Source organism: Pelobates fuscus, chromosome 3 (assembly GCF_036172605.1).
Source record: "Pelobates fuscus isolate aPelFus1 chromosome 3, aPelFus1.pri, whole genome shotgun sequence".
Classification (NCBI taxonomy): domain Eukaryota; kingdom Metazoa; phylum Chordata; class Amphibia; order Anura; family Pelobatidae; genus Pelobates; species Pelobates fuscus.
Window position 1 is genome coordinate 150162601 of NC_086319.1, and position 21524 is coordinate 150184124.

General features: G+C 39.9%; 1 protein-coding gene across 3 annotated transcripts in view; it reads left to right on the top strand.

Annotated features, from left to right (window-relative positions):
- Window positions 1–1871: 1871 nt before the first annotated feature.
- LOC134602549 (dual specificity protein kinase CLK4-like) overlaps window positions 1872–21524 on the top strand; it is a 34907-nt gene continuing 15254 nt past the window's right edge. Inside the window, exons 1-5 of one of the 3 annotated variants that reach the window (XM_063447518.1) lie at window positions 1872–2001; window positions 8936–9103; window positions 19556–19778; window positions 20665–20755; window positions 21075–21141. In XM_063447518.1, the coding sequence (XP_063303588.1) occupies window positions 8943–9103; window positions 19556–19778; window positions 20665–20755; window positions 21075–21141 (542 nt within the window). In that variant the 5' untranslated portion in view covers window positions 1872–2001; window positions 8936–8942. Of the gene's footprint in view, window positions 2002–8935; window positions 9104–19555; window positions 19779–20664; window positions 20756–21074; window positions 21142–21524 lie in introns of those variants that run through there. The other 2 variants (XM_063447519.1, XM_063447520.1) reach the window with 2 other exon arrangements.

Below are 21524 nucleotides of genomic sequence, written 5' to 3' on the forward strand. Positions count from 1 at the left end.
CAGTCTACCAAAATAGATTAGCCTTGGATTACCTTTTGGCAGTAGAGGGAGGTGTATGTGGGAAGTTTAACCTGAGCAATTGCTGTCTTCAAATAGATGACGAAGGGCAAGCAATAGCTGAGCTTACTAGCCATATGGTTAAACTAGCGCATGTGCCTACTCAGGTATGGAAAGGGTACAATCCAAGTAGTTGGTTTGGTAGCTGGTATGAGTGGTTTGGAGGGCTTAAGGCAGTGGTAGGTGGAGTCCTACTAATTTTAATGTTGTGTCTACTCCTGCCGTGTCTTATACCCCTAGTAGTCAGGTCTGTGCAAAGCCTGATAGGAAGTATAGCAGAGAGGAAGGCTGCTGCACAGATAATGGCGATTTATAAGTATAAGGCTTTAGATCAGGGAGAACCAATGCAGGAAGATGAGTGTTAAAAGATTCACATCATAAGATAAGTCTGGTCTGGTTCAAGGTAACTTGCGGTGTATGCAAACCAAGGTTAAGTGATGCCTCAAGTAATTGTAAAATATCAAGAGGCATCAAAGGGGGGAATGTGGTGGAATCTCGGTAAAAATAAATTTAGTAGGCCGAGATTACCACGTGGCATGTGTACGTGCATATGCTGACGTATCGATCAGTTGGTTGCACGAGGCAAGATACGATCAGTAGTGTACGGAGCATGTGCAAGAATACAGGATATAGTATTCCCCCTCCTCCATTGTGCTGGACAAGCCATGCGGTCAAACAGGAAGTTAATTCTTATTTGTGTTGATTGGTTAAGAGAATGTGCGGGTGGAGCTTAATATGGGAGGAGTTATATGCCTATATAAGGAGCCTGCACTATTGTCCGGGGCTCAGAACTTGCTGTATTTTGGTGACATTAGTCCCTCTGAGTCCCGATCGGTGATCCAATAAAGAATCTCTTCCTTCCTGAAGAAACCTGTGTCCATCTCTCTGTGCTTGGCTTCCGTCAGTTTCTCCGGTATCACCGGTAGTAGTGTTATGGATAGAAATTAACGTCAGTAAAATGTCTATTTACTGTGTATACCTGTATTTAATATCTACTCAAAACGGCTGCTAGAGCACCCCCTCCCACCGACTAACTACCTTGTGTAACAAGATGGCGCCTACATCCGGAGTAAAATCCTGGGATGATGGTGACACCACGCCCTGTAGGATGTGCATTAGATAAGACACTTAACACCTAACCAATATAAGATGTATTCTTTCTGTTATCTACATATTTGCATATGATGTATTTTTGCCTTTATAAGGGGCTTGCCCCCGAGTAAACATTCCAAAGCTTTTCATTAACCTAATACCTGTGTCTCAGTGTGATTTACTTCAGAGCGTGCACGCATTTATTTTAACAATTTGGAAAGGAGCAGATACTCAGATAAATAAACACTTGGTTTGATCCACAATATTAGCCCAATTTGAAACATGTTGTCTGTCTCTCACTGAAAGGCTCTCCCAGAATGTTCGGTCCAAAAGTGAGGTGCATGGAATGCTTTGCCCAGCAGTATAATTTGACCCCACCAGCAATATTATCATTATCTATTTAGTGCCAACACATTCCATGGAACGTTACATCCTTCATAAGTGTCCCTATTAAAAGACGCAGTATAACCACTTTGTAACTTTTAAAACTTTACGGATTTTTTATTTATACTAATCACACCTACGTAAAAGCACTGACAAAGACGAAACCAAAATAAACGAAATGAAGCCAAACAATATATTCAATTCATAGCCTATTGTCGAAATGGATACGAAAGAAAAAAACGCACATTGCAATTCGCTGAGCTGGCGGTGCAATGCTTTCAATGCCACGTGACTGCTCGGATCACGTGGTGCTGTACGCTCGCCTCTTACGGCTGACGACCAACTCCAAGGCTGTTTCTCGGACGTTCCCTCATCGCACGTCCGCCGCCATCTTTGTTGCAGCAGCAGCAGTAGTAGTCCGCTGGTTGTAGGTTATTTACAGAGCACCGCTGTTTACTGCCGTGTAAGGTAAATTATATATTTTTTTGTTAATAAAAAACGGTTTTGTGCATTAATTAAATAAAATTAGCCGATATGACCCGGTCACCTACCCGAGGGATGTGTCGGGGGCAGCGTGTGCGTAGTGGCTTATTATTATTAGTATTAGTAATATTAGTATTATTATTAGCTGTGAATTAGCCGAGCTGTTCTTTCATGGCGGATTTATTTTTATATAAAAGCCTGTGGAGTTGTGCGGATTGTTAGCAGTGCCGCTAGTTTGTATTTGTGTGTTGGTTTGTTTTGTTATTTCACTTGCTGTGTGTACACCTCTAGCTCCCACTATCAGTATTTAAGGCGGGGACGCGGTTACGTGGACTAGCAATCACTGTAGATCAGGAGTGGGCAATAGGTAGATTCCCCCAGCTGTTATTAAACCTCGTATCTCACGGTGGTGTGGAAGCCTTTAGCTTGTAAAGCATCATGGGAGGTGTAGTTTATTAATGGCCGAGGCCACACTTGCATAGAACACATATATACAGTACTATGTGCCACATAGAGCATGTTACTGGATTAATCTAAGGGGGCACTCTAACAAAACTTTACAGTAGCAGTGATGTGAAGGTGTTTTTAAAGCAGCACTGTCAACCAATCCACCCACCACCACCTCCATCAATGAAAAATGTGTGTTTCATAATCATAGAATCTTTATGAAATACTCGCTGAATGTTTTGAAATTTCTCTGAAAGTCCAACCCAGTCAAGAGATACACTAAGATACAATAGGGAATACTTTGTCTCTGACACTTCTAGACAATGGAAAGAGTTGCCGCGTCTTAAAGGGATCCTATAGGCCCTAGGGAAACAAACCTGTTTTCCTGGCACTATAGGGCTTGGAGAGATTCCCTCCCTGGGCAATATAAAACTGTAATATGTACATTAATATACATTAAAAAATAATAAATAAAAAAGTGTAAATTCGTTCTAACTGTATTTTAAAATTAATATATAGATATCAAAATACATGTAGAACGAAATAAAATATGGAGCTTTAACCCCTTAACGCCGTTACGGCGTTCTATGCCGTCGCGGCTTTAAAGGGCTTTAAAGCCGTTGCGGCGGCATAGAACGCCGTAACGGCTGAAGCCCCCAGGAGGTAAGCTATACTTACCTCCGCCGCGATCCTCTTCTGGGGGTCTGCCTGAGAGCCCAGGCAGCCCCCCTCCGGCAAATGAGGCCCCCGGGGGCCATGTGATCGCTCTCAAAGAGCGATCACATGGCCCCCTATAGCTGGCTATGGATCTGCCAGCAGGGGGACTGTTTAAAATATTAGAGAGTCCCCCTGCTGGTAGGTAGTGTAAAAAAAAAAATTAAATACACATGTTAAAATAAAATACAAGTATTTATATATATATATAATATATGTATATATATTATATATATATAATATATATACATATTATATATATGTAACGTCATACGTAATGTATTTTAATATTAATATTAGTATATATATTAGTATTAAAATACACTTAGAATGACGTTACATATATAATATGTATATATATATTATATATATATAATAGATCTACATATATATATTATATATATATATACGTATAATTACAATAATAAATAAATAAAATAATAAAATAAATAAATAAAATATTGAAACAAAATTTAAAATAAATTATATATTCATATGTAATTTCATTCTAACTGTATTTTGTTATTAATATATATATATTGGAAACAGAATACACTTAGAATGACATTCTATATCTATCTATCTATATATAAAATACAAATAACCGCAAATATATATAGATAGATAAATACATATAATTACATGAAAGATTACATTAGTATACACGTAGAATTTAAATACCTATAAATGCATATATATTAAAATTCTACGTGTATATTTAAGTAATTTTTTAACATAAATATGTCATTTAATTAATTAAAATTTGATTGACATGCCTGACAACACAGGGAGAAAGTGCAGAGAATTTAATTCGCAAGCACTATATTTGACCCTGTAACTCTCCAAGACACCATAAAACCTGTATATAGGGGGTACTGTTTTACTCGGGAGACTTCGCTGAACTCAAATATTAGTGTTTAAAACTGGTAAATTGTATTACAACGATGATATTTTAAGTAAAAGTGACGTTTTTTGCATTTTTTTCAAGCAAACGGCACTTTTATGGACTATATTATTGTTGTAATATGTTTTACTGTTTTAAAACACTAATATTTGTGTTTAGTGAAATCTCCCGAGAATAACAGTACCCCCCATGTACAGGTTTTGGAAAGTTAGAGAGTCACATATAAGGCTCGCATTTCATTTTTTTGACATTGAAATTTGCCAGATTAGTTATGTTGCCTTTGAGACCGTATGGTAGCCCAGGAATAAGAATTACCCCCATGATGGCATACCATTTGCAAAAGTAGACAACCCAAGGTATTGCAAATGGGGTATGTCCAGTCATTTTTAGTAGCCACTTAGTCACAAACACTGGCCAAATATTAGTATTTTGCTTTTTTCACACAAAAACAAATATGAACGCTAACTTTGGCCAGTGTTTGTGACTAAGTGGCTACTAAAAAAGACTAAACATACCCCACGTTCAATACCTTGGGTTGTCTACTTTTTCAAATGGTATGCCATTATGGGGGTAATTCTCATTGCTGGGCTACCACACCGTCTCAAAGGTAACATTACTAATCTGGCAAATTTCAATTTGAAAATGGAACGTTCTATATTTGACCCTGTAACTTTCCAAAACACCATAAAACCTGTTAATGGGGGGTACTGTTGTACTCGTGAGACATCGCTGATTACAAATATGTGCATTTTGTTGCAGTAAAACCTAACAGTATTATGACATTTACAGCTAAAATGTGAGGCGGAACTACAAATTAAAAAAAAAAAAATTCTAATTTCTTACAGTTTTTTTTATTTTATTCATAATAAATTGTTTCATATATAAATATTTTATATGAAATGAAAGCCCTGTTTCTCCTGAACAAAATTATATATAATAAGTGTGGGTGCATTTAATATGAAAGAGGTGAATTACGGTTGAACAGACATATAGCGCAAATTCCAGTTTTTGTTTACGTTTTGTTTTGATCAGAACGTGCACTATTGACTCCGTCCTGAAGGGGTTAATCAGGTCAATAAGTCCTATGAGTGCCGGTATTTTTTTCTGATTATATTTTCGAGCACCAGGTACCAAAAGTACCAGGCCAAAAGTCCAGGGAATTTAATTTGCTAGCATTATACTTAACCCAGTAACTTTCCAAGACACTATAAAACCTGTACATGGGGGGTACTGTTTTACTCGGAAGACTTCGCTGAACACAAATATTAGTGTTTCAAAACAGTAAAATGTATTACAACGACGATATTGTCAGTGACAGTGAAATATTTTTGCATTTTTACACACAAATGGCACTTACACAGACAATATAATTGTTGTGATACGTTTTACTGTTTTGAAACACTAATATTTGTGTTCAGCGAAGTTTCTGGAGTATAACCGTTTTCAAAAGTTACATAGTCAAAAGAAAGACCCTAGGCACCCCCCACCCAAATAAAATTAAATACCCTCACTGAGTAAAGATGGAATATTGTTTTAGCGTTGGGATTTTTTCTTTCCGTCTGAAAAAAATAGGGGTTTATTTAACTTTATTTGCGGGGGGGCGTTGTCCATGGGTCGGGGCTGGGAGGGCGACAATAGTTCATCCCTCTCCCTGCCCCGCATTTACATTTAGGGCCCCGCCACTCGTGGGTGGGGGCCGGGGGGAGGACAATAGAGGGGGTTTCTCTCCCCCCCCCCCCCCCCCCCCCTCCCTCTATTTTCATTTAGGGCCTCCACTCAGTGCTCGCAGGTGGGGGCCGGGGGGAGGAAAATGGGTCCCCCTCCCCACCCCCCTTATTGTAATTTAATAGACCCCCACCCACTGCTTATGGGTGGGGGCTGGGGGGGAGGGCAATAGGTGTCCCTACCCCATTTTCATTTAGGGCCCCACTCGACGCTCATAGGTGGGGGCCAAGGGGGTCTTATGTCTACCATTTAGTTAAATAGCCCCCACTCGAGGGGGTGGGGGAGGGGTTCTTGTTTGTTTATTTTTTACTAGACATGCCCCTACTCGTGATATAGCGAGTAGGGGCAGATTAATTACTAATACTAAGTAATTTTTACTTGGTATTAGCAACCTTTTGGTAGCTCCCTGATACTGTAGGAATTAGGGAGCTATCTACTAAGCGGCTGCACGATGCAGTCGCCAATCGGATGGGAATTTCATTCATTCAAATGAAATTTCGAACCGACCTAAAAGTACCAATTGTCGTCCTAACCTGAATGAACAAACTGTTCTCATTCAGTTAGGGTGAAATTCGGTAGTTTCGGGAATACTGACAGGAAGCATCGTGAGATCACAAGGAAAATTTCTCTGACCACAGGAAATGGAGCACCGTGAGATCACAAGGAAAATTTCTCAGACCACAGGAAATGGAGCACACTTTGTTCCTGCGCTGGTCAGGCGTAGGAAATAAACATAAGACAAAGTAGTCCCTACTTTGTCTTATGTTTTAAAGAAAGAAATCAAGAACATGAGAGAGGAAGCGATTTAGGGAATGGTAAATTCGGCATGACAATGCCGCTTTAATCAGTGTATTGCATTATGTGTTAACATTTTCATTTAAAACATTTTTATTATTTAAATGTTGAAAGAAATTTGTTTTTTTTTCTGTTGTGTAGTCGCTGTAGGTTGTCTAACTTTTATTCAACTTTTGTTGGACTAGAAGCCAGGTCTCTGTCGATTGAAGAGATTAACTTTAATCCATAAATATCAACATACCACATACCCTAAACTTTCCCCTCAGATTAGATATGTTTTGCAAGCGAGATGGGCATTGCAGCTAGACTTCTTTAACCCCTTAAGGACCAAACTTCTGGAATAAAAGGGAATCATGACATGTCACACATGTCATGTGTCCTTAAGGGGTTAAAGAAAATGGTGCCTGATTTACGAAGCAATTGGTGGCAGCATACACAGGCTGTTGGGGAAAGACCACTGTTAACTGGGCACTCAGGTGGTGTTCCAGAATTGGGCAAAAGGAGATATCTCCTAGTTTGTTTTACAGGTCAGAAGAGGGGCAATCAGCATAGAATGCTGGCCGGGCAGTATTTCCATTGGTTCTGCCAGAAAGGGTTAGCCTGCGAGGCAATTAGAAGTTAAAATGGCTGCATTGAATGCACCTGTACAGAATACTTTTTCTGGCACTATAGCTCCCTGTAGTGCCGCACTGTCTTGCCTCTCCCCCTCCACAACACCTTCTGCCTCCATCACAGATGCAAATTACACGAGCTCTTACAGGTCCACCACACATATTCCCGCAGACCCACAGCAGAGTGTAGGCTCTACCCATCAAAGCCCCAACAGTTAGATACATATACCAGCTACACCAGGGAGCGGTAACCTAATTATACCAAATTGTGTCAGTCTAGCATACACAGACAATCTAATGTTTAAACGCTTATCTCTATGCTACAGACCACTAGAAATGTGTATATATTAACTGATATATCACTTTGCCTCTTACATTGCTTTAATCAATATGTTGGCCATGATGCTAGTCTCATTAACTCATTGTTCATAATAGTGCAGTATCATCTTGAGAGAGGGGTCGGCCGACACATAAAAAATGCTACAGCCTGTTTACTTACTGTCGTTAAAAAGTTTGATTGCATGGAAGGCGCTATAGACGTGGGGCTACCTAAGCCTGCTTAGTTATAATCGTTAAATGCATAACCTGCACAGAGTGTATTACAAATGCTGAAGACAACTCTTGCATCTTAAATGTTTTGTTTTCCCACTGTCTAACCCTCATACCATCATAACCAAAAATGTGTGCTGTCTATTCAAATGCCATATCAAGCTTATTATACCTGTTATCATTCTGCTTGCGACGTCTATTGTGGCTGAGTAAGCTTACTGTTACTGCATGCACAACAAAAAATAAAGAATATAAAAATAAAAACAACAAAAACACTGACAAACAGAATACACTGTATAAAATTTAAAAACTTTATAGTACCATAAGCAATATTTAAGGAAATTGAATTTACATTTGGAGTTCTATAAAATGTTATAACATTTCTATTAGAAAAACACGCTTTTCTACAAATAAACATTTACAGAAGAGGTAGCGTGTGTAATAAAATGATACACCTAATGTATCATTTAAAATATGAATATTTTCCAATCTTTTAAAAAGAAAAAATAGGCTGTGATTAAAAATGTATTTACTAACAACTAAATGTCAACTAGTCTAAAAGATAGTAAATAAAAATAACTATTTTATAACTAGAATAAATATCCAAATATTGGAAGGCAGCAGGATATATTTGGATTGTTATTTATTTGTCTTTTCCAATTGAGGTCATCCTTCTACATTATAACTAAACAGGAAGGTGTGATTGATTCCAAAATAGACGCCATTAGCTTTATACATTAGAGCTAGGTTATTTTGGCTCTAATTATGTGAAGTGGCTTATATCACTATTTAATTGATTTTACACTGTATTTTTTTTCTTTTATGTGATTGGAAAATATTAATGAAACCCACTATTTAAATGAACACTATAGGGTCAGGAAAACAAATGCATTCCTGATCCTATAGTGTTAAAACCACCATGTAGCCTCCCTTGCCCCCTAAATATAGCAAAATCTTACTTCTACTTCAGGTCTGCATCTGCTGGCTCTGCCTGCTTGGCTGACTTTTCCATGCGGAGTGTGGAGACCCTGAATGGCCGTGCTTCACACTGTGCAGCACTGCCCCAAGAAGCACCACTAGTATCCACTTATTTTTATTATTGTTTTTGCTTTAGAAATGTCAATTTTAACTTTTAATTAATTTTGTGTTTGTTTATTATTTTTTTTTTATTTAGTGTCTAGATGATGAGGCACAGCAGTCGTTCTCAATATTCTGGTTGGGATGACAAGGAGTACATGGATTTAAAAAAATACAGCAGATCTTGTAAAAGAAAAAGACTGCATAGCAATGAGCAAGAAAACAGAGCCCACAAAAGCAGCTATGGTTTGAAGTCATCTGATTAGTAAGTATGCTTATCATTGTATGTTAACCGTTTTACAACCAAGTCCATTTTAAAGGGACATTGATGTAGCGGGTACCGTGACCGAGATGGGGTGGTCAGGGTGTTCGTATTGATTTCTTGCACCACTCCAACATTAATTCTGACACTAACAGCTATATTTCGAGTTATTCCTGCGTCACTTTGAATACTGGTCATTCTAAACCTTTAACATTTTATGACACCAGGATGCCATGTATCATTGCAAATGCTCGCTTACCTGCATCATTTCTGCATAATTGCTCCTAAATTATTTGGCGTCGCAGAAATGGTGCTGTTCAGTCATCAACTTCATAGCCCTTTATAAACACTCCCTGCACTTGATACATTGCTCTGTCGTGCTTTCTTTTGTGGTCATCCAAGAGTGTGTTCCTATTGGTAATGGGAGGGGGGCTGGGGGAATGAAACATATGGGGGGGAGCTGGGGGAATGAAACATATGGGTGGGGGAGCTGGGGGAATGAAACATATGGGTGGGGGAGCTGGGGGAATGAGACACGTATGGGGGGGAGCTGGGGGAATGTGACACGTATGGGGGGAGAGCTGGGGGAATGTGACACGTATGGGGGGAGAGCTGGGGGAATGTGACACGTATGGGGGAGAGCTGGGGGAATGTGACACGTATGGGGGAGAGCTGGGGGAATGTGACACGTATGGGGGAGAGCTGGGGGAATGTGACACGTATGGGGGAGAGCTGGGGGAATGTGACACGTATGGGGGGAGAGCTGGGGGAATGTGACACGTATGGGGGGAGAGCTGGGGGAATGTGACACGTATGGGGGGGAAGCTGGGGGAATGTGACACGTATGGGGGGGAAGCTGGGGGAATGTGACACGTATGGGGGGGGAAGCTGGGGGAATGTGACACGTATGGGGGGGGGGAAGCTGGGGGAATGAGACACGTATGGGGGGGGGGGGGCGGCATTGTTTAACACAATAGGTTCAGGACTACATGTTTGTGTTCCTGACCCTATAATGTTCCTTTAAAGCCAGACAAACCCATTTTTCTGGTAATATACAGCTGTCCATTTTTATATTTGCCTTTCACTAGATGTGACCTAAGCTCTGCGTGTTGGGCATGTGTTTTTTTTTTTTTGGTTTTTTTTATTACAGCTGAATGAGGTATGCCTAGGTTGGCCATTTCAACCCATACAAGTGCTGAGAGCACTCTGCTAATGCTATTGATCAATCATCACCACCCATTGTTGCTTGGGCTAATGGGGGAACCACACTTTCTTTACACACATAATTTACATTTTCACAGGACACTTCATAATCCTGGTGTGCATTAGTATAGTAAAGCCAAATAGTTTTTTGGGGCAAGTCACAGGGTCAAATATATTCTCCCTTTTCTACTTAGAAATTTAAAGAAGTGATTTGTTTTGGCAGTGTGGAAAGAAAATCACCCCCATATTGGCATATCGTATAATTTTTAAAAATAGACAACCCAGGGTATTCCAAATTGCTAACTGAAGTTGTTTGGCTACATTTAGTGGACATATTATCTTTTGTTTTTTTTCACACACATGAATTCAATTTTCAAGGGTAATTTAATAATCCTGATATTGCTTAGGGCAATAATGCCTCTTTTTATTTATTTTTTTATTTCTTTTACACCTATGAATACCCCAACGAGAATGTGGCTCCCTAAGAAATTGCCCCATGATGACATACCAATTAACAAGTATTCTAAATGTAGTATTTTGAGTTGTTTGATATAGCTTTATAATGGCTGGGCTTAACATAAACAGGGACAGGACAAGGTCAAGGGTATCCAAAAGTCAGAGTAATCGATATAACAAGCCAATAAGTTGGTACAGGCAGCTAACCATAATCAGGGCAAGCAGAGATCAGAAATCCAGAAAAATCAAACTGACAAAGTCGACTATGAAACCGTTTGTTATGTAGAGTTCTGATAGACATGGGCAGAAGGGCAATCATAACTGGAGTCCTTTTGAACACTGTGTGGTGGATTCGGGAAGGAAAGTGCTTGCCACAAAGTCTTTGGACATTTACTGATTTCAAAGAGGGAGGATTTGGGGACAGGGTAAATAAAATATCGGACAAAAGTTTCAACATTGGTGTGGCTTCCCTATGGCTGCTTTTTTTTTGTATTCTTTATTTTTGATGTGCATAAAGGGTCCATATATGCTGGTAATCCCACAACAGCAGATACTGGCAACTCAAAGTAAACAGTAGTATGGCATGAGAAATGACCGCACAATAATAAACATGCTCGTAATAAACTTTGCACATTTTACATAAGAAAAAGAAAACCAGACAAGTACAATGCCTGCAGATGATAGTCAGTAGTTAGTTAGTCTGAGACTTGTACTGTTCCTAGTATGGACATAAAGTTATGATTTAAACCGGTACCGCCTAAGAGCAAAATTTATACGAACAAGAGTAAGCAGAGTGTTTTAACACATGAGTATCAATAGAAAGACTTAAAACATACTTCAGGCATTGGGTAAGAAAAAGATCACTGGGTGCTCACAGAATAGGAAAAATTATCATACATCTCAATATTATAAGCAAGGAGATGCATAAAGATAAAGGCATTGTTATCCGTTCATGTGTGCTTCTATGAGCAATAACTGAGGTTGATTAAAGCATGATTAAAAACAAACCTAGAACTGCAGGTAGGTGTATAAGGCAAATAAACATTGAGTGCTCAGGTTGGGGTGTAGCAGGGAGGTCATGAGATCTCCATACTAAAGTACTGCAAAGATATTGTGCACTCTGATGAGATTTACAAAGAGATTACTAGGTAGGTATACCAAGTAGGCAACATGCTAGGGACATATTTATTTATTTATTTTATATATTGCCAGGTTGAGCCAAACTAGGGAGGCAGTTTGGTACCGGGCAAAAGTTTTGCTAACCCTTTGTCACCGGTGGGCCATGGCTTTAAGTCCAGCTTCTTGCCACAACTGATGTCAGGCACTGAAGGGAGACACGCGCGAGACATTCTCCACGCCATGCTTACTGCTCCTCCATGCTATGGTAAGGTCCAGGCTGTGTTGGCTTGCTTGTGGATGTGTGGCTGGTTGAGCATGAGACCTCAAAGTCTCATATCCTTGGCCCCAGGCTTCAGTGGACGCCAGCTACATATGTATATGGATCCCTACTCTCTGAGCATCGGCATCGTGGGCCTGTGGGTTCTTCGCATACAGGATATCTCCATGAGTGTATGAACTGTGGTCTGGAGGCAACTTCATGTGGACCCCTAGCCCGGGAGAGGAACGGGCTGTTGAGTCTGCCGTTTGCAGTAGGGGGATTTGGTGTAGCGCGATGGGCAATGCGCTGCCAGGATTCACGGCAGATGGCGTTGAACCGAGCCTCGAAGTGGATTCTCCATTGTTGGCCCTCCGGGCCCAGGCTACAGGGTTCAGCTTCCTGCATAGTGGCCATCTTGGTCGCGCCACGCAATATGTGGTGCTTCAGGCTCTGAGCTTTCGGGTACAAGTTTCGTCTGACCCAGTGGGGACCGTGATATCCACCGCCGGTCCAAAAGGGGGGGGTAGCTGGGCACTTGTTAGTAGAGAGATGCACCCCGTGTCGGTAGATTGGCAGTTTCCACCAACCACCGGTGCGATCGCTTCAGTAGGCCTCCTTCTTGGACAGGAGGAGTTTTGCACAGAACATCATGGACTAGGTTCAATGAGGTGCGCTGGACCATCCAATCGCCAATATGTAGCTTGGTTTGTCGAATTGCTTGGCTTTCAGCCATAAAAAACTGAGATTAGCAAGAGTCCCTTCGGAGCTACTGAGAGACAAGTCTGGCCATGTTGGCCCGTCCTTTTTAAAAAAAAATTTTTAATAAAGCAGAAATTGAAACTTGCAACCTAGTTTAAATACATTGCAATTTTCTTGTACCGGGGTCTACTTTTTCAGTTCACTCTAAAAAGTTCTTTCTCTGCAAAAACCAGCACTGTACTTTTGCAATCATTGTAGATCACCTGTTTGAAGTAAAACCTCTGTTTCTGCCGCTTGCCAGGTTTTGGGGGAAATCGCTGTGTATTTTACGCTCTGTGCCACATGCTAAAAAGCCTAAAGGGCCAGGCTATAGACACCAGAACCTCTACATTAAGCTGTAGTGGTCCTGGTAGCTATAGTGTCTCTCTAAGAAATGTATTTTTGTCGTTGAATATAGAGCTTTATAAAAAAAAAACTTTTTTTTTAGCTGGCTCCTAGATTCAAAGCAAATTTGTCAAACCCTGTCTTATTTCACAAGGGAAGGATCCCACATAATCTTGCCATTTGTGCCCACAGATTCAGGGCATCGTTGATAAATACGAAGCACTCATGTATAGCCAATAGTGGATTCACATAATTTTATAAATATTTGATGCTGTATCAAGACAGCTTTGATATATAGTTATTAGTTATAGCTAGAGATATAGATATATAATTGTTTGATTGTGCAAAGAGGCCTCTGAGCCAGTCCAGCACTTAGTAGCCGGATGCAAGACGTTAGCAGGAACAGCATACACTGAGAGACACGACAAAGTTGCTGGGATTGTGTACCGACACCTCTGCACAGAATATGGATTTGACCTATCCATATGGGAGATACCACCAAGGGTAGTTGAGAATGACAGGGCTAAGATCCCATGGGACTTCAAGATCCAGACAAGCAAGTGCTAGCCAACCAATTTAGACATTGTGGTGGTAGACAAGGAACAAAAGACTGCAGTCGTGGTGGATGTGGCAATACCCAGTGACTATAACATTTGGAAGAAAGAACATGAAAAGGTGGACAAATATCAAGGACTGAAAGAAAAACTAGAAAGGATGTGGAAAGTGAAGGCAGTAGTAGTCCCAGTTGTGATAGAAGCACTCTGGGCTGTGACTCCCAAGTTGGGGAGTGGCTTCAACAGATTCCAGGTGGGACATCTAAGATAGTTGTTCCTAGAACTGCACTCTTCTGGACAGCGAAGATACTGCGCAGAACCCTCAAACTCCCAGGCCTCTGGTAGAGGACCTGATAATGAGTAAAAAACATACCACCCAGGAGGGGTGAGAAAATCAATTTTTGATTTAGAATTGTTTGAATAGCAGTCTGTTATATTTTACAAGGATTTCGTCAATACAAATGGTTTGGTCTGGGACATAATTTTGGGAAAACTTTTTAGACAGGAGTTGTATAGCTTGTCAAACAATGGGTTGTTTCTCTGAGGACGTAGTTATCCTTAAAATGGAGGAATCGCAGCATTTGCTTCTGGCGATCCCTCTTCATAACTCCAGGGAAAAGAGGGTTGCCAGTAGGGATTGAGCGATTTATCGGTTTTACCGATCTTATCGGCTGATTTTCTGTATTTTTGGCAATATCGGTATCGGCCAATAGATACCGATTTTGCCGATAATACATACCAGGACTGCCGGGCACATTAAAAGCCCGGCCGTCCTGGTGAGGCTCGCAGCAAGCTGTTACTTACCTCCCTTCAGGTCCCTGTGTAAATCTCGTGAATCCCGCGGCCGCAGAACGTTACCATGGCAACGCTCCGCGAGATTTACACAGGGAGCTGCTGGGAGGCAAGTAACAGCTTGCTGCAGGCCCCCCTACTGCTCAGTACATGCCACTGGACCACCAGGGACTGCCATAGCCGCCCCCCTCCCTGGCCAGGTAACAAGCAGGGAGAGGGGACAAAAAATATATATATAAATATTAAAATAAAAATGCCCTCCCCCCCCATTTTACACCAATTACATCCCTTCATAAACACACACACACTATACAAATACACACAGACTGCATTCATTATATACACACACTACACACACACACACACTCTGTATTCATTATATACACACATACTATACAAACACACTATGCATTCATTATATACACAATGCATTCACTTTACGCACACTGCATTCACTTTGCACACGCGCGCACACACACACACACACACACCCTGCATTCACTATATATATATATATATATATATATATATATATATATATATATATATATATACACAAACACTCACTGCATTCACTATACACACTACACACACACCCTGCATTCATTATATACACGCTAGACAAACACACACTGCATCCACTACACACACAGCTCCCTTGTCTAAACACACTGCATCCACTACATGTGGCATGTATATTTTGTGCATTTACCTTTAGAAATAGTTTTGTTTTTTTTGTTTGTTTGTTTTTTTAAATGATAAATGTACATAATATCAGCAAGTTATCGACTATCTGCCTGAAAGTTCACAGATTATCGGTATCTGTTCTTAAAAAATAAATAAATATATAAATAAAAACAATATCGGTCGATCTCTAGTTGCCAGTAGGACCTGATACTTGGCTTTTTCACAATACCCATTAGTAGGGTTATAGGCCATCATTTAATTTCTCTATTTTCTATTTTTCCTTTTTTTTTGTAATGTGACCCCTGATTCTCAAAAAGGTGCTGGCTGACAAACTAGTTGGTTTGCTCAAATATATCGTCCGACATAAAGAGTCTAATATAGTTAACTGGTTCTCGAACAACTACTGTTCTTGTGTAGCCATAAATGTTTTTTATTTTATTTTTTATTCTGGAACAGTGAAGTTTGGGGGTGGTGGTGGGGCACCATCACTGGAGGACTCGGGGGCGCAATGTCAGATGCTGTCATTGTGCCACTCGAAGAGCCAGCCAGATTGCCGAATGCCTTCTCCACCGTATAATAACATACCATTTTAAGGGGATTAATTTAAGCGATGCCACTAAGGGGATGATTTCATAAATTCACCTGTATCATACACACTACACACTACGCACTCTTACCCCCCAATTCCCATTTCCACACACAGAAAACAAACACCCAACACAAAAATTTTAATTACTGATCAAACTGTTTAGGCAATGACCTCTGGAAGAGTGGGGAAGAGACTATGAAAGAGCCAATGTTACAAATTATTGGTTGAGACATTGTAGCAGTGATCGTAGTTACAAGCTGTTCTGTTCCCTGTGTGCTTTGGGAAGGATGCGCACCAGGAGAAGGGCTAAAATTCTAGGGCTTTCATTTTATGTGACATATATAAATTGTAATTAAAATAAAAAAAAAATCCTACAACAAATGAGGGGAGGAGGGAGGGAATATTTTGGCAATAATAATGTGTACATAATTGGTGTAGCTTAAAGCGACACTCTCATGCCGAATCGTGGTTTTTTTTTTGTTTTTTTTTTTAACCCGCCTCCACTACATCCAATTGACCCCTTAGTCACCCCTAAATGTCCCTAAGCCCCCCCCATATTACCTATTTATTATTCTTTTATTTTCTGCCCTGATCTATATTCAGGGCACCGCCATCTTTGTGTGGGTAGAGGAAGTCCCTGTGGGACACGTCATCTGCCCACACTAGATAGCACTGAGATTCCCACACATGCCCAGTTAAACACTGGGACATGCGAACGGGAATTTAATCCATTCATTCGTCAGTAAGACGAATTAATGAATGAATAGAAAAATCAGACGAACAAACGAACACTGAGTATCAGTGTTCGTTTGTTCGTTCAGTTTATTACAAGTAGGGAGCTACCAGTGCACCGCTCCCTCCATGTAACTATATAAGCGGCGGGGAGCAGTGCTCCATGCCACTTCCTAAGCCCCCCATGTCCTCCCTCACTCTATGGGGGTCAATATGAACCCCATATTGGCATAAAGGAGAATAAAATCTCCTGAATGCCCCATCTCGCTATACCCCGAGTAGGGGCATGTCCACTAAACACTAAGCAGCCAGTGAGCACCCTACTATCCGGCCCCCACCCTTGCGTGGCGGGTGGGGGCCCTAAATAACAATAAGGGGACCTACTGTCCCCCCCCCCCCTCACCCCTGGGCAGCGGGTGGGGGCCATAATGATAATGAGGGACGACGACCTACTGTCCTCCCCCTCTCCGGCCCCCACCCCTGGGCGGTGGGTGGGGGCCATAATGATAGGGAGAGGGGACCTACTGTCCTCCCCCACCCGGCCCCTACCCCTGGGCGGCGGGTGCGGGCCATAATGATGAGGGGTGGAGACCTACTGTCCTCCCCCCACCCCTGGGCGGCTGGTGGTGCAAGTCAAAGTCTCCCCTCCCCCCCCAAGCCCCTAGTCACCCACCCCCCAAAGAACTTTCCCACGCTGTATAAAATGACACAGAGCACTGTGATTGGATGGCCGCTGCAAAAATTGAATCAGTTTCATTCATTCGAATGAAATTCCGACACGAACAAAGTGCCGAATTGCATTCTAAAACAAACGAACATACTGTTCTCATTCAGTTAAGACGCAATTTGGCAGTTTTGGCTAAAATGACAGGAAGCATAGCGAGATCACAGAGGAAAGGTAAGAATTATGGGAAAATTGCTCTGACCAGTGGAAATGAAGCACACTTTGCTCCGCCGCTGGTCAAGCGGAGGAAACCTCCACAAGGCAAAGAGTCCCTACTTTGTCTTATGATTTTAAAGAAAACTAAAGAAGACAGGAAGAAAAGAAGAACAGATCCTGAGAGAGGGGGAGAGAGATTGAGGAAAGGTAAATTCGGCATGACCGTGCCGCTTTAAGAAAAATAATTCCACATAGATAAATTTATTTGCCCTGATTTACAGTGCACATACTGTATAGGATTTCAGTTTATTGTTGGTAAATACAAGTCACGAAATATAAGGAGTAAAATTAAACGGTGAATTTATTTTTTTTATGCGGTGTGTTTGTCTTTTATGTTTATTAGCCACCACAGAATACAAAGTGATCACAGATTTTTTACCTAAAGGTACTGTGGCACTTATTATATAGCCATTTAACTGATAGTTTCTGCTAAATATTATAGAAAAATTCTAGCTAGTGTGATAAAACCCCTGCAAACTTTTCTGTATAAAATGATATCCCCAGTGTATGTGTTTGGTGTCAGTTTCTTCATTGGCAGTAATATCAAAAATAATGCTCTCTGATAAGGTGGTAGGGTAAATATTTAATAAAAACTGGACATATTTGAGAGCAGTGGCACCGCTCAGTATTTTCAGCATGGGTGGTATTATCCATACCAATGATAAATTGCCAAGGAGTCTTCAATCTGAATATATACAGGGTGTCCGTAACCAATAAAACACAGAGATCTACACGAGGATGGAGAGACAAGAATAGGGGTAAGGAAGTATTCTGGAACAGCGGAAGCCTACTCCCATCAGCCACAGGCAGCCCCACTAATCTGATGTTACCTGCTGCTACCCAGTCCCACTGGACTCCAAGCAAGCCACCCTCCTGTACAAATACTTTGAGGTGTGTCTCCCAATCCAAGATTTTACATTTTTGTATCACAATTACTTTTAAATGTTTGAGGTCTTTCTTATATAAAATAAAATGTTTGGAAAGGGAATGGTTTTGAAATCCTTTCAATATATAGCGTCAATGCGTGGCTCATGTATTTTTTTTATTTGTATTTTTTTTTTACTTTGACAATTTTTATTTAGATGTTTATTTGGGGGGGTACAGAAAAGAAAAGGGGAGGAGAATTCAATGTCATCATTTAGATCATCATTCTAGCCATTTATTCTGCATCTTATGGTCTTTAACATCATGCTAGGTATTTAGAACAGTGCATTGCATTGTCAATTGTCTATCATCTCAGGTGCTTACTAATGTGCAGAACTGGGGAGGGGAGGGGCGAAGTGTCGGGGCAAGTGGTTTTGCCAGTTGGAGGGTTCCTATGTGTGTTATTGGATTTGCCCGTGTCTAGCTCCTTGTACGAACCAGACATGCTTGGCTCATGTTTAAAGACATCTATACGTAATTTGGGTGATATATTTTTTGGGGGGGGGGGGATCGGTGGATCTACCTACAATACATGTTTGCCTAAAAAAAAATTGTATTTAGGTAGAAAACCTTTTCATTTGTTGAGTTTTAGGATAATTTTTAGTGAGAGGAGTTTTGGGATTTGGAGCTCCTCTAAGAAAAAATATGTTTGTCTGGAATGATATTCTTTAACAAATTGTCCTACTTTAGTATATGCCAGTGTTTATTAATTATTCTTTTTATATATTTTCTCTTATTATTGAAAAAAAATTATTGGGAGAGTGGGTGGTTTATAAGTTTTTTGCTTTTGTAAGTTAAGCATTCTTTTCTATCTTGAGCTCTAACTGAGGCAATGGTATGGTCCAAATTTTCTTAGTCTAATTATCTAAAAACTTGTCTTCTAAAATTTCACTTGCTGATTAAAATCGTCAATTTGGGAACAGTTCCTCATTAAATGTAAAAACTGTCTCTTTGGCTTGCTCTTAATCCAAAGCCCATAATGTTGGCTAGATTGGTCAATAACCGTGTTTGTATGGACCTTCTTAAAAATTGGATGGGTGTTTAATTTGTTTTCATGAAGAAAAAATTTAGAGTTCTAAAAAGTCGATATTTACGTTTGTATTTTTTTTTTCCTCAGCCAATACCTGGAAGACAGACCTGTGAGCAAGAAATACCATCACGACAGACGATATGTGGAGTTCAGGCGTAACTACAAAGACTATGACCGTGATAGTAGGCACTTACACAGAGATTGCGAAAGTTATCACACTCACTGCAGCAAATCTTCTGGACAAAGTGGAAGAAGCAGTCACCAAAGGAAACACAAGAAACACCATGCTTCACGTCATGTGTCACATTCGGTATGGAAAATTGTTTCCTAAACATCCGTAATGTTCCCTTTTGGCATTCTGTTAAGTTAAAATTTGTATTACTTAGATTTAGCACTTACAGAAATTTTATGCTATATGTCCTAAATGTATTTGAGACGCACATTAAAACCACTTCCTTTGCTATCTTTATTTCAAAATAATAAATAGTTTTATTTCAAATGTGAGCAGTGACATCACCACAAATTTGCTAATTATGTGGTGGAAATACGTAGGTCACTTTAAAGATCAAATATCTAGTAGGCAAACTTTCTCACACACCAACCCCTGCCAAAAAAAGTAAATTACTAGTTAATTATTTGTAATTGTGTTTGTCAGTACTTTCCAATATCCGAAGTTTTGTACTTATTATTTAAACATATGTAGCCGTTGAAGAATTTAGTTGAAATTAAATGTTTTTATTTTTTGGGTGCACTGGCTTAAGTCTAATATCTGGCAAGGTTTTGTATGTTTAGAAAAGTGTTGGGGTTTTTTTTGTTTTGTTTTTTTTTAACTTTCATTTAAAGACATTTAGCGTTATTTGAAAATATAGACCATAAACATGGCTGCTTGGTTAATCTCTGCATTGCAGATTATTTCGAAGTAACAATGTGTCAAATAACATGTCTTACTATAATCAAAGTATCTTATCTGAAAATTTGTTCCTTGCCATGTTTTTCTTCTGTAACATAAACTGTGCCCCTGGAATTATTGGGGACTGAAATTGAATGAAATTGCTCCTGCCAACTGTTCGTGGCCTGGTTGCGTAACTGAATACCTGAATATCTCCCTGCTGAATGAATTGTTCCAATCTGAATTCACTTGGTCGGGTTTAATGATTGACTGGACGATCTTGGTGCCACCCCCTTCCTGTTTCCAGAAGAGCCACCGAAGGAAAAGATCCAGGAGTGTTGAGGATGATGAGGAGGGTCACCTGATCTGTGAAAGTGGAGACCTACTAAGAGGAAGATGTATAGATTATTTTTCAAAACCTTATTTTATTATAGTCTGTTTAATATATATAATGTGCTGATCTTGGCAGGCTTTGTTTTAAATTTTATTTATATTGTTTTTTTCGTTTTGTTTGTCAGTTAAATTTAAACAGAAATTGAAACCATCAGAATTAGTTAAAGTTTAATATGGAGTAGTACATTAAAGAGTCTAGTTTTATGTAACTAAGAATCTGATTAGAACTCCTTAAATTTTAGCATTGTAAATGTAAAAATATTTATACATAAGTGACATATTAATTTTTCTTGTTATGAATTAATTTTATTTTACTACTTCTAGATGAGATTGTTCATTCTTTGGGAGAAGGAGCATTTGGGAAAGTAGTGGAATGTATAGATCATATGGGGTAAGTAAACCTTCTTAGATTTATTAAAGATGTTTTGAAATGCCAGAAAGTAGTGATGATTTTTACTTTTCAGGGAATAATTTGAGACATTTATAGAGCCAAGCCAGGTAATGAATTATTGTAATTTCAGAGAATGTTAAAGGACCATTCTAGGCACCCAGACCACTTCAGCTTAATTAAGTGGTCTGGGTGCCAGGTCCCTCTAGGATTAACCCTTTTTTTTTTTTATAAACATATGTTTAAACTGTTTTTTATTAACATATGTTGAAACTGCTATGTTTATAATAGGGTTAATCCAGCCTCCAAATCCTCTAGTGGCTGTCTCACTGACAGCCGCTAGAGGCGCTTGCGTGATTCTCACTGTGAAAATCACAGTGAGAGCA